The sequence below is a fragment of the Scyliorhinus canicula genome, chromosome 3 (genome assembly GCF_902713615.1).
Source record: "Scyliorhinus canicula chromosome 3, sScyCan1.1, whole genome shotgun sequence".
NCBI lineage: Eukaryota > Metazoa > Chordata > Chondrichthyes > Carcharhiniformes > Scyliorhinidae > Scyliorhinus > Scyliorhinus canicula.
The window spans coordinates 255,826,124-255,840,522 of record NC_052148.1 but is presented as its reverse complement, the minus strand read 5'-3'; the positions used below and the strand labels follow the sequence as shown (position 1 = coordinate 255,840,522).

Below are 14,399 nucleotides of genomic sequence, written 5' to 3'. Positions count from 1 at the left end.
GATCACGTCAACCTCAACCAAGGAAACTCCACTACCGAGGAGAAGAAGAAACATCAGGACACCCATTCATTGGGAGTCCTGGGAGGGAGAGCTGGTTCACTCCCCCGGATAGGGTAAGGGAAAGCTCCCAGAACCCAATAGAATAAATTGGGACCAGCAATGGCACATTCGTCACCCAGATAAAGAGAAAAAAAAGACCCTGAGGGAGGAACACCCGAATTAACCAAAGAAATTCGGACCACCACAGTTTGCCGTTGCAAGGAGTATACTAGGGGGCAGAGCGATTGTACCTCAACAGAGGACAAAAAAACTGCCTCCTCATGGAAGACCCAACTATGATGGGGAGGCCATGCAGGAAACAATTATATAAGACCACTTGGAGAAGGGCGATTAACTCCCCCATCAGGTCTACCCCCAAACCGGAGAAGAGCTCCAACAACATAGAGGTACAGCATACAACCTCTGACTTCAACAATTTGAGCAGGGATTAACCGACCACACCCAGGCATGTGGCACCACTCATTGCCCCCCTACTCCAAAAGCTCCAGACTGCCAACCACTAAGAGGAATCAAAGGAACCCAGTCCTCCCTCAGATACATGGGGCTGGATTCTCCGTTCCTGAGACAACGTGTTCACGCCGGAGCAGGATTCGTTGACTTTCACAACAGCAAAACTGGCGCCGAACCTGGATTGATTCAGCGACTGTGGAGGGGCTAGCACTAGCGCCATGTGGAGCACAATCGATTCCAATGAGAAACGGTGCGGGATTCACCAGGTCCATGATTGATACTCGGGAGGCTGACAAGCTGCAGCCGCACATACACATTACACTCCCCACACACACTCATCCCAGCCAACAAGATGGCGCTGGTTGTGCTGGAGCGCACCCATACAGTTGATGAGTCAGCTAGGGCCAGAGGGCACCTAGGGGTGTGGCCTGGGGGACACCTACATGACCCGTGGCCCAAGGTTCACAGTGGGCAGTCAGCGGCGTGTGCAGCTGCATGGCCGCCTGTCCAGCTGTGGCAATGGTGCTCCGTGCCCGTCCACCCCGACCCCACATCCCACCCCCTGGCCACCCCAGCTACACCCCACTGGCCCTGGCAGAAACCCCCCTGGCCAGTGGCACAACTGTCAGCAATCTATGGCGATGTTGGATACTTTCTGGACCCTCTCTCCCACAGCAGCCGCCACATCGGTTTCACAAGTTTTAAAGCACAAGTGAACCGCGCCGTCGGGAACTCAGCCCATCGGAGGCATAGAATCGCAGAGGCCCCGGAGAATACTGGGTGAGGCCCGCTAATGATATGCAAATGGTGTCTACTGTACATACGTTCCACACCACATTGATGCTGCTGTTGAGGTGATGGAGAATTGCGATTTGGTGTCAAATCAGCAGCCGCCGTGAATTTGGCATTGGAACCTATTCTCCGCCCAATCCCGTTTCTTGATTTCAGCGTCAGCCAGCGGAGTATCCTGCCCATGATCTGTCTGGGCCTTTGGAGGAGATAGGCACGGAATTTCGAGATTCAAAGCAGCAAAAATATGAAATGAAAACCCAGCACAATTATCTCTAACTGGGGGCGATCCTCAATCCAAGTGAGGACTAATCTAACTCTACCATCCACCTCCATACCAACCAATCACCCATCACCCCACCATGACTTCACTCATCATGAGGGGTGTCTAAAATGCAGTCCCTTCTCATTAATGGTAAGTGTGTGCACAAACCACATATCACTTTACTGACTCAATATGGTTTTTGCCAAAACAGGATATCAGGCGATCCTGTATTGGATTGAGGTATTGTTGAGCAACCTTCAGAATCTCTCAAAAGTTCCATCGAACATAGCGCCTTCACCTCCATCGCGCCTTTGTCCCGAGGCCCAGGCTGCAAGGAACCAGACGCATCCAGCCTCCTCCAACCCCTCGTGACAAACATTGAGGACAAGACTACATAAGACCAGTGGTCGGGGACACGGACCAAACTCAGGCCTCAAACACTACAATTTTCTCTGTTAAATCCGAGGTGCCCAATCTTCAAATTGAGACTGCGAAACCATGGCAGCCAATTCTCAAAATGAGTCAGGAAACCGCACCCCACTCCTCTCAGGAGATCAGGCTTACGGACACTCGTTGTCCGGCCTCTACTCCCTGAGTCAGTCAGGATAGACCACACACCATGCAGCTGGATTCCCAAGAGCCCTCACCAGGGAAATTGCTCGATCGAATAACAGGATTCTCTTCCGTGCCTCCATTATTTTCTCAAGAATATTTTGCGGTTCATCAAAGTGAGCATCAAAAACCTGAGCTGACAAATCATCATCCAAAACATCATTCGCAATGGTGGCCACCATCTCGATGCCAACAGCCGTGGGCCCATCCACCAGCAAAACCTCCACTGCAAGCCGGACCCCACCCCGGCCTTCTCCGACCGCCTCTACCAAGCCAGGAATTGTTAAAATTTAACTCAGCTCCTCATCGCCAAAATCCAGTCAGGGTCACCCAGGGCATAGTACAAGGTGTATATCCCCAAAAAAGGATAATTATGGGATGTGCATTAGGATAAAATAAAGGATCAAAAGAAGAGTAGTGTAAGGTTAATGCGGGGATTGTTGGGTTACGGGTATACGGGTTACGTGGGTTTAAGTAGGGTGATCATTGCTCGGCACAACATCGAGGGCCGAAGGGCCTGTTCTGTGCTGTACTGTTCTATGTTCTATGTTCTATGAGTGGACAGAGCTGATGAAAACGCAGCCACTCCCACCCACATCAGGTGACCCTCCCGCTTTTATTTTCAATAACACCTATAGTGATTGGGTACCACAATCATTTGGGGGGGGGGGGGCATTTGGACACAATTGGATGAACACACGAGGGAGAAGGGAATATAAAGATAAGTGATAGTGTTAGATAACGGGGGTGTAAGGAGTCTCATGTGGAACTTAAACAGCTGTTGATTTGAATAGCCTATTTCAGTGCCACCAATTTTACAGCAGTGAGTTGATGTTATCAACTGAGAAAGTGATGTGATCGACTGAGAACTACTGTGAAAACCCAGCATTTGCACAGCCTCCTTTGCCCAGTGTTAACGTTGCTTCTGCAAAGTCCAGTGGCCCAAGAACAAAAAACTGAAAATAAATCCAGAGGTGTGATCGACTATTCAACCCGAATGCTAAGCTGACAGTAACAATGAACCACAGCAGCAGCACGGTGGCACAGTGGGTTAGCCCTGCTGCCTCATGGCGCTGAGGTCCCAGGTTCGATCCCGGCTCTGGGTCACTGCCCATGTGGAGTTTGCACATTCTCCACGTGTTTGCATGGGTTTCGCCCTCCACAACCCAAAGATGTGCAGGGTAGGTGGATTGAACACGCTAAATTGCCCCTTAATTGGAAAAGAATGAATTGGATACACTAAATTAAAAAAAAAATGTAAACAATGAACCAGAGGGTGTTTAGACCAACTACTGTCGCAAGAGGCCTGCCGAAAGAGCGGCTCTTAGTCCGCCTAACTTCGCAATAAACCACAAATGTTGTCCTGAAATATAAACCTTGACCACCAGGTGGCACCCCTTGCCTGCTACAAATCAGGCAACATTTATACGTTAAATACAAAAGTGATTTGTTCAAACCTGACAATCGCTCTTCAAACAACTTTGAAAGTATTTTTGTTCTGGGGAAGTTTTATTTGTACCAATAATGACAGCATATGTCATGACTTCTGGGACTGCAAGATCGCTCGTAGCTCATGTTTTAAAAGTGTAGCGTTGCTGATTGTGGGACTGCCGCAAGTGTTTACCAATGTGGCTGATACTTAGAAGTGTCGGAATTCACTGTCACCATGCCCACCATGCTGCTTACTGCCTCATTTCATTTCTCCAATCTTCATGGTTGCTTTTTGCATCTTAAGAAGTGTTACAACACCAGGTTAAAGCCCAACAGGTTTGTTTCAAACACTAGCTTTCGGAGCACTGCTCCTTCCTCATTCACCTGATGACTTTAACCTGGTGTTGCAAGGCTTCTTACTGTGCTCACCTCAGTCTAACACCGGCATCGCCACATCTTTTGCATCTTAAACACCGAGGTATATGTACTCTTAGAGATTTGTTCAAAGAATAAGATTTTTTTTTGTGCTTGTCCTGGATTTCAGAAGAATTATTCATTACAATGTCGTATTATCCTCCCAAGGCATACACCTCATAATTCTTTTCAAAATAGTCTGCCCACAGTTCCCAATTGTGATCATTCACTCATACTCACGACTACGCTCACATATACATGCAGGTACACAGACACGCACATGTACACGCAGGTACACAGACACGCACATATACACGCAGGTACACAGACACACACATATACATGCAGGTGCACAGGCACGCACATATACACGCAGGTACACAGGCACGCACGTATACACGCAGGTGCACAGACACGCACATATACACGCAGGTGCACAGGCACGCACATATACACGCAGGTACACAGGCACACACATATACACGCAGATACACAGGCACGCACGTATACATGCAGCCACTTTCACAAATGTATTCCCACGCGGAAAAAAGTAATAGACGGTGGTACACTGTCCCTGGAAATTAGAGAAGGCTGCCTTATCTCCCAGATTTAAGCCAGGAATGTGTCTGTTGGTGCCCTCTGGGATGAGGGGCCTGTCTTATGATGAGAAGCAGTGCAAATTGAAGTTACAGGCCAGAATTCTCCAGCCTTTCGGGTTCTCTATCCGCGCCGCCAGAGCACCCCCTCCCCATGGGTTTCCCGGCGGAAAGGATGGCTTCAATGGGAAATCCCACTGACTTTCCCGCAGGAAGAGCGAATCCCACCCATAGTGAATGGGGGCATCGGGGGAAACACGCGGCTGGGGGAGGGGGGAGGGGGGGGGGGGGGTTGTAGGGTGGAGAATCCCGCTCGTATTAATTGGAGTTGTGAACCTTTGTCGTTCTCTACCCCAGAGGGTGGTGGATGCTCCATTGCTGAACACGTTTAAGGCTGGGATAGAAAGATTTTTTTTGTCTGTTTAGGCAATGAAGAGATATGGGGAGCGGGCAGGAACATGGAGTTGATGCCCCATTATCAGCCATGCTCGTGTTGAATGGTGGGACAGGCTCTAATCAGGGCCTATTTCTGCTCCTTCTTCTCGTGTTCTGGGTGAACCTGCCAGAGTTCACAGTGTCACTGTGGGTGGGCACCAGATCTGGATGGAGCCAGCACACCTTCCTTGCCTCATCGGCTCCTCGCAAGCACCCACAAATCACCCTGGTAACTGATCTCCACCTTGGACTTCAATCTGTTCCCCCTTGCTGCCCTGTGTAATAAAGGGGGTCAAAACATTAAAAGAAAAATCCAACCACTTCCACGGGAGGAAATGGGTGGAACCAATTTACACCCATCTGAAGTCTGGGACATCCCACCTTTCCTGGTATATTAACCTGAAGTATATGTTCAGCTCCCTCTTAGCCGGAGAAGAGGGAACTCCCAAATTAGGTCGCCCCTGCCCCAGGTATGCTCGCTGGGTGTCACTGGCCTTGTATGGGGCTGGGAGGGGGAGGGAGTGGGTCCACACCCATTTATAGACTGACCACAAACTCCTGGAGTTAACATGACTCAGCTTGGCCACTTGCTTCCCTTCCCCTGCAAGGTATTTGGGGCCTCACGGTAGCATGGTGGTTAGCATAAATGCTTCACAGCTCCAGGGTCCCAGGTTCGATTCCCGGCTGGGTCACTGTCTGTGTGGAGTCTGCACGTCCTCCCCCTGTGTGCGTGGGTTTCCTCCGGGTGCTCCGGTTTCCTCCCACAGTCCAAGATGTGCGGGTTAGGTGGATTGGCCATGCTAAATTGCCCGTAGTGTCCTAATAAAAGTTGGGTTAAGGGGGAGGTTGTTGGGTTACGGGTATAGGGTGGATACGTGGGTTTGAGTAGGGTGATCATGGCTCGGCACAACATTGAGGGCTGAAGGGCCTGTTCTGTGCTGTACTGTTCTATGTTCTATGTTCTATTTGGCAGGGTATTGGCACCATCATTTCCTGTGTGGTTATCCTCTCAATATGTTTGTTCAAACCTGGGTATGTATTTATTTTACACATATTAATTTGCATATATCTACATAAATGCAAAAATGTGATTGCGAACATGTGTTTTCAGTTTAACCCTTCAGCCGCAAGGGTGTTTCCCACTGGAAACAGCCGCCCACCTGGCCAAGTGTCACCAACTTTGATTGGAGGCCTTGCCGAAGGTTTGATCGGGTGACATTCTGACCGCGTGGCATCCGGGGTGGGATTCTCCTGCCCCTCGGCCGCGTGATTCTCGGCAGCGCCGTTCGCCAGCGGCGGGATACTCTCTTCCAGCTTCTGGTCATTTGGATTTGGGGGGTGCGCTGCCGGCGGGAAGAGTGATTCCAACAGCCGGAGAATTCCAGCCCTGATCATGTGATGTCTGAGCGTGCAGACCCTGGCCCTGTGCTGTCTGGCCACCTGACGCCTGTAAATGTAACTGTATTTACATAACATAGAACATACAGTGGAGAAGGAGGCCATTCGGCCCATCGAGTCTGCACCGACCCACTTTAAGCCCTCACTTCCACCCTATCCCCGTAACCCAATACCCCATCTAACCTTTTTGGTCACTAAGGGCAATTTAGCATGGTCAATCCACCTAACCTGCACATCTTTGGACTGGGAGGAAGCCGGAGCACCCGGAGGAAACCCACGCACACGCGGGGAGAACATGCAGACTCCGCACAGACAGTGACACAGCGAGGAATCGAACCTGGGACCCTGGCGCTGTGAATCCACAGTGCTAACCACTGTGCTATTGTGCTGCCCATACCGAAACAACAGCGGGATGCCCTTTACCTAAGTATCAGTGTTCATGGTAGCAGGTCAAGAGCTGTTGTATAAGACGTTCTGAGAACGAGTTATAAGCCGGCAAAGAGGGGGAACTGAGGATGCGGAGGTGGTACACCAAAGTTTGGGGAAGGATTTTGCAGAAGGGGCTCCAGTGGTGGGAGGGATCTTGATTTGACCAGTGTCTATTAGTAATTCACTGAAATTACACTGGCAACTACTCGGTACGACACAGCATTCCCTCATAATTAAAGCTTCACCTCCAGAAAGGGGACAAGTCCAAACCTGAAATGTTAGTCAGAGCTGAGCTGTACTCGATCACATACATTAAAGCTGGCTGTCACCCACCGGTCTGAAACAAACCGAGAGGTCACGCTAAGGACAGCAGGCCCATGGTTTGGGTCATTCCTCACAAGGCTCCAAACTCAACTCAGCACCAACACACCCTCATTCATTCCTCAGACTTACTGTCCCTTACTTAAAGTAGAGCGCCAAGTCTGTCGCAATTATAGCAATATCCATCAGATGAAACACGTGCTCGTACTGCCTCCTGTTAAGGTTCTGGAAAATGTTCAAAGTCTGGAAGAGAAGCAACAAGACAGATTTAAATCGGTTGCCCAGTGATAGCTGCCCGCGGGTTTCCCGGCGGCGTGGGGTGGGGTGGGTAGGTTTCCCGGCGGCGTGGGGTGGGGTGGGTAGGTTTCCCGGCGACGTGGGGTGGCTTCAATGGGAAATCTAATGGGCAAGCAGCGGGAAGAGAGAGAATGCCGGCACCGGTGAACGGCTTGCTGCCGAGAAACACGCGGCTGGGGGAGCGGAGATTCCAGCCCCTGTGTATCAGCATTGCACCTGCATTGCATCTATAGTAGTGGACTCGCCAACACTAAACGCATTCAAATGGTCATTGGCTAGGCATATGGACGATAAGGGAATAGTGTAGAGGGACTTTAGAGGGGTTTCACAGGTCGGCGCAACATCGTGGGCCGAAGGGCCTGTACTGCGCTGTAATGTTCTATGCAGCTCGACATCCAGGAAGTGTCTGCTCTGAGATACTTTGAAAGAGAAAGGATGTCAAAGCAAAACTCATCTTTGCAGGGAGGAAGGGAAGGTTTATTTAAATAGAACCTCATCACATTTCTCAGGACATTCCCAATCCCTTCATGTGTAATTAGCTAGTGTGAAGTGCAGCCACCCCTAATATATGGATGAGAATATCGGCCATTTTGCACACAGCAATGTGATGAACCACCATTTAACGGATGGCGGCGTTGGGTTAGGGGGGGGGAGGTTTCTGCTGCTCTTTAAAGGGATCTTACATAGTCTGAGGGAGCAGCCATTCAATGTCTCACCAACATCTCTGACATAGCGACACTTCTTCAGGAACTGCACTGAGTTACAGTTTCAACTCAACAGCTACTGACTCAAAGTCAAGAAAGTCTCTTCTCAATTGGAGCCCAAGGGGATGGAGGAGAATAATGGAGGAAAGTGGGTCTCTGTCATTCCCGTGCCGCCGGCACTGTGGTGCAGTGATTAGCACTGCTGCCTCATAGCGCCAGGGACCCGGGTTCAATTCCAGCCTTGGCTGACTGCCTGTGTGGAGTCTGCACGTTCTCCCCATGTCTGCGTGGGTTTCCTCCGGGTGCTCCGGTTTCCTCCCACAGTCCAAGGATGTGCAGGTTAGTTAGATTGGCCATGATAAATTGCCCCTTGATGAACGGTTTAGGTTCTGGCGATAGGGTGGGTTGACGGGAAAGTGGATCAGGGTGGGGTGCTCTTTCAGAGGGTCGGTGCAAACGTAATGCATCGCATGGCCTCCTTCTGCACTAAAGGGATTCTATGATCTTCTAACCGTGGTTCAGGAGATTTATTGGCTGATTCTGTTACAAGGTTATCTATGTACTCTCTCAGGTGTGAAGATGGTGGGCTCAATATGACCGGGCACCGTGGTTCCTTTCCCCAGCCCAAAATAAAAAGTCGGAGACAGCCTGTCCCCATTGTGGATGGTTACCCTGCAGCCATTAAATGACTTGGGGCAGGACTTCCACCCCTCAGCATCAGGATGTCCGTCCTCAGACAGTTCCAGCCAGTCAGAGGCCAGCAGCATTCTGGTTTGCAGTGTCACTGGCAGCACTAGCCACTACCGGTGTTACAGTGAGGCCTACAGGAAGGTGAGCTGCACGGGAGTCGGGAGCTGATGTCAGTTTGGGGTCTTGCCCAGGCCATGCTGTCAGGCCTTGGCGAGGGAGTGGGGGCTGGAGGGGGACGGGGTGTTGGTGGGTCCAGTAGAAAGGCAGGAAGGGTAGGTGTTTCACCTTGGGAAGAGCCCTCCAATGGGTCCAGGCCCATTAAGGGGGCACTCTGTCCATCGTCAGCCCACGCAGGCTGGATGGATGAAGTGGGTCTCTTCCGCCATGGTTAAATTCTAGCAGCAGTGGGATGAGGCTTGAATCACAGAATGTTTAGAAGGGGGCCATTCAGCCCATCAAGTCTTCACTTGCTGCCTGTTATCCCACTCCCCCTGCCTTATCTCCATAACCTTGTACACACTCTCTTTTCAGATAGCAATCCAATTCCCTTCTCAATACCTCAATCGAACCTGCCTCCACCACCCTCTCCGGAAGGGCGCCCCAGACTCCAAGCAAAAGCAATTTCCTCACATCACTTTTACTCCTTTTGTCCATTATCTTGAATCTGTGACCCTCTGGTTTTTGATGCTCTCTTGAGTGGTAACAGTTTCTCGCCAATTACACTGTACATACCCCTCAGAATCTTGAACATCAGCCTTCAGTTCTTCAAGGAAAATAATTCCAATCTCTCCAATCTATCTTCATAGCTACAGTTCTTTATTGCTGCCATCATTCTTGTGAATCTCCTCTGTGCTCTCTCCCATGCAGAAGCAGGCCATTTGGCCCATCATGTCTGTACCGGCCCTCCGAAAGAGAACTCCACCCAGGTCCATTCCCCATCCATCCTACCCTATCCTCCTAACCTTAACTGCACATCCCTGGACACTAAAGGATAATTTTATCATGGCCAATCCACCTAACCCACACACCTTTGGACTGTGGGAGGAAACCGGAGCACCTGGAGGAAATCCACGCAGCCACTGGGAGAACATGCAAACTCCACACAGAAAGTTACCCAAGTCCGGAATAGAACACGGCTCCCTTGCACTCTGAGGCAGTAGTGCTAACCACTGTACCACTGTCACGCCCTTCACATCCTTTCTCAGGTATGGTGCCCAGTACCTGTTACTAATCTCCAGATGAGGTTTGACTAGGGTCTTATACAAGTTTAACATGAACTCCTCACGCTTATAATAATAATAATCACTTATTGTCACAAGTAGGCTTCAATGAAGTTACTGTGAAAAGCCCCTAGTCGCCACATTCTAGCGCCTGTTCTGGGAGACCGGTACAGGAATTGAACCTGTGCTGCTGGCCTTGTTCTGCATTACAAGCCAGCTATATAGCCCAGTGTGCTAAACTAGCCCTTGTACTCAATTCCCCTGTTAATAAAGCCTAAGATGCTATACGCTTTATTAACTGAACTCTCAACGTGCCCTGCCATCTTCAAAGACTTATGCATATGTCCACTGAGGATCCTCTTTATCTCCTTTTGTCTTTCTCCCTTTATTTTATACTGTCTTATGGCCAAAATTAATAACCTCACACTTTTCTGCATTGAACTTCATCTGCCACTTGTCTGCCCAATCCATCACCTCGTCTCTGTCCATTTGATGTCCAAGACTTTCCCCATCACAGTTGGTAACATTTCCAGTCTTTGTGGCATCTGCAAATTTTGAAATCATTTCCTAAACACCACAGTCTAGGTTATTAATATATATCAGGAAGAACAAGGGTCCAAAACTGACCCCCGGGGAACTTCATTCATTGGTTAGTTAATTACTCGGATTGGCCCATCGGCTGGCTGGCCTTTCGACACCCTTGCCCCCACCCCTCAGCCGCTCGGGGACAGCGGCGGATGGGTTGGCGATGGCACATGGTGCCCATTGGATTTTATGTGCAGCCCCTAAGCTCAAACCTGCCAGCAAGTGGGTGGTGGGGGGAGGGGGGGGGGGGGGGGGGGGGGGGTTAAATCTAGCTCAGTGAGTCATGAAATAATATTTAAAAAGTGGGAAACAAATAGATGCAGAGACAAAAAGAATTGATTTGGTTATGAGTGAGGTTGTGACTGATATCAGGAATATCAGTACCTGCATTAGAGGACACACAGATCAGATCATAGAATCACAGAATCCCTACAGTGCAGAAGGGGGTCATTCAGCCCATCGAGCCCACACCGACCCTCTGAAAGAGCATCCTACCTCGGCCCACTCCCGCGTCCTGTCCCCGTAACCCCACCTAGCCTGCACGTCTTTGGACTATAGGAGGAAACTGGAGCACCCGGAGGAAACCCACACAGACATGCGGAGAAAGTGCAAACTCCAGATAGACGGTCACCCAAGGCCAGAATTGAACCAGGGTCCCTGGTGCTGTGAGGCAGCAGTGCTAACCACTGTGCCACCGTGCCACCCAGACTTTGGGTAGAATTCTCCGCTCCCGGGAAAAATCGGGAGGGCCGTCATGAACTCGGCCGAGTTTCACGACGGCCTCGGAGGCTGCTCCTCGCTCGCTATTCTCCCCTCTCGGCGGGGCTAGGAGCGGTGCTCCGTAACTCTCGGCCAGCGGGCGGCGCGCTGAGAGTGACGCGACGGCGGCGCCTATGTGACATCAGCCGCGCATGCGCAGATTGGCCGGCTCCAACCCGTGCATGTGCAGCTGACGTCACGACGGCTGACAGCTCGAACCCGCGCATGCGCGGTGGCCGTCTTTCCCCTCAGCCGTCTCGCAAGACATGGCGGCTTGATCTTGCGGGGCGGCGGAAGGGAAATAGTGCGTCCGATTGAGACGCCGGCCCGACGATCGGTGGGCACCGATCGCGGGCCTGTCCCCTCCCAAGCACAGTCGTGGTGCTCATTCCCCACCAGGCCCCCTACAAGCCCCAAAATGGGCAGCGACCAGGTGTGGTTGCTGCCGTCACGAACGGCAGGCCACTCGGCCCATCCGGGTCGGAGAATCGCCGGTCGCCGTGAAAAACGGCAAGCGGCGATTCTTCCAAGCGGGAGGTGGGAGAATCGCAGGGGGCGCCGGGGGTCATGAAATTAGTCGGGGGGCCCTCCCGCGATTCTCCCACCCGGCGTGGGGAGCGGAGAATCGCGCCCCTTGCATCTCATCCAGTAGTTCATTCTCAGAACAGTCCAGAAAATGGGAAATACCCCAGAAGGTGGCTTTTCTGTGTTTGGAACTTGACCAATCGGGAGTACATTTGTTTGTGTTTCACGTTTTAGAATTGTGTTTTTATTCTTGATCTTATTTAAATATTCAAATGTCACATGTTTTAAAATGTACCTTTAGCTCCATGAGTTTTTCATTGTTTATTTCTCCTATTGGTTCTAACAGAGAGAAATTTATCTTGCATTCAACAGGAAATAAAGTTGGACGGTGTAAAAAGGGAAAGGAGTGGGCCAGCACCCATTTGTGCTCCTCATCAGGGGCTGGTTTAGCTCACTCAGCTAAATCGCTGGCTTTTAAAGCAGACCAAGCAGGCCAGCAGCACGGTTCGATTCCCGTACAGGCGCCGGAATGTGGCGACTAGGGGCTTTTCACAGTAACTTCATTGAAGCCTACTCGTGACAATAAGTGATTTTAATTCATTTCATTCATCAAGATTTATTTCACCTACAGCCTCTCTTAGACGGGGTCTGTTTTCGTTCACTGACAGATTTATTTCTGGCCCAAGTGTTTGATTGTGTTTATCAGTCCATTACAGTGCTGGGATTAGTAAGAGGGCTTTGTCCAGCCAGGGAGGCCTATGAGAATCTCACCTCATCGGCAAGTAAAGTCTTGCTGAACTCCAAGTGATGACGTTCCATAATTGAAGAGCCGTGCAGTTTTGCCAGTGGGTGCTGGGATCTGGTGAAAGATAAATTGACAATTACAAATGTACACTGCCTCAGGCAACACTAAGTTTGCAGAGAAATCAGAACTGAACAATCGTGCAACTCCAGGGGCCTACTGCCTGCTCTTCAGTAGCTATTTCACAAGTTGATGTCATGAAAAAGGATGAAATGTATTTTATAAAGTGCAAGCAGACTTTGCTCCAATTATTTCTATGCCTTCAAAAACAGATTCTTCAAAGAATCATAGAATGGTTACGTCACAGAAAGGAGGCCATAAGGGCGGCTGGGCAGCACAGTGGTTAGCACAGTTGCTTCACAGCTTCAGGGTCCCAGGTTCAATTCCCGGCTTGGGTCACTCTCTGTTCGGAGTCTGAATGTTCTCCCCGTGTCTGCGTGGGTTTCCTCTGAGTGCTCCGGTTTCCTTCCACAGTCCAAAGGTGTGCAGGTGAGGTGGATTGGCCATGCTAAATTGCCCTTACTGTCCAAAAAGGTTGGGTGGGGTGACTGGGTTACAGGGATAGGGTGGAGGTGTGGGCATAGGTAGGTGTCTCTTTCCAAGGGCTGGTGCAGATTTGATGTGCTGAATGGCCACCTTCTGCACTGTAAATTCTATGATCTATGATCATTTAGGCCGTTGTGTCTGTGCCGGCTCTCTGTAAGAGTAACTCAGCTAATCCCAATTTCCCATCTATTCCCACACTCCTACATATCCAATTCCCAGTTGAAAGTCTCAAATGTACCAACCTCTGCCACCCAGAACGTAAAGGAATGAAAATGCTTATATTTACTTTTTAAGGTGTTGTTATTGGTGTCCTTAGACAGCAGTTCACAACTACTCAGTCAAATTAAAAAGTTAACTTTACTCCAACTTAAACCGCAACTTAGTCAGCCTACTGAATGGAGACACTTCAAAAGCAACATTGCAATAATGACAGAGAATTATCCCCTTTAGGCATCCATGCAACTTCACCATTGCTCTCGTTCCAGGATCTTCACTGGCCATACAGAAAGGATTTGGGGCAATGCTACTATTCCTTTGCTGTGGAGGGAGGGGAGCGATTGATTGCTGCTGTAAAAGGTAAGAAGCTGAAGTTGATTGAGGGGACAGAGCGGTCATCACTTTTTGTGCGGCAGGAAGGAGCTGCGGCATTGAGAGTGGTCAACAGGGCTCACGTTATATGGAGGGAGGTAATCGCAAGGGGGGTACAATATAAAAGTAGGGAAGCCTTGCTATAGATGTACAGGGTATTGGCGAGATCACATCTGGAGAGAATCATTGGCACCTGGAGAAGTGGGTCACTGAAGATATTCAAGCCTGAGTTAGATAGGTTTTTGATTGACAAGAGAATCAAGTGTTATGCAGGTGGTGGGGGTGGGGACAGGCACAAAGGTGGAGGTGAGACCCCAGCCAGATCAGTGAAGCAAGGGCAGAGGGTGGAGAGGTTCAGGAAAGCTATTGCAAGGTCCGGGGTCTATGCAACTGAAGATGCAGCCACCATATTTGGAGCAATGATAATCAGAGATGAATAAGAGACCAGAATAGAGAAGCACAGGTATCTTCAAAGGTCGCGGG

The 14,399-nt window shown here is 50.1% G+C and overlaps 1 protein-coding gene across 1 annotated transcript in view; it reads right to left on the bottom strand.

Moving 5' to 3' along the window:
* LOC119963462 (rod cGMP-specific 3',5'-cyclic phosphodiesterase subunit beta-like) overlaps positions 1-14,399 on the bottom strand; it is a 77,011-nt gene that overhangs the window by 14,100 nt on the left and 48,512 nt on the right. The window contains exons 15-16 of the mRNA XM_038792623.1: positions 12,752-12,839; positions 7,343-7,443 (exon numbers count right to left, since the gene is read on the bottom strand). Coding sequence (XP_038648551.1) covers positions 7,343-7,443; positions 12,752-12,839 — 189 coding nt within the window. The remainder of the gene's footprint in view (positions 1-7,342; positions 7,444-12,751; positions 12,840-14,399) is intronic.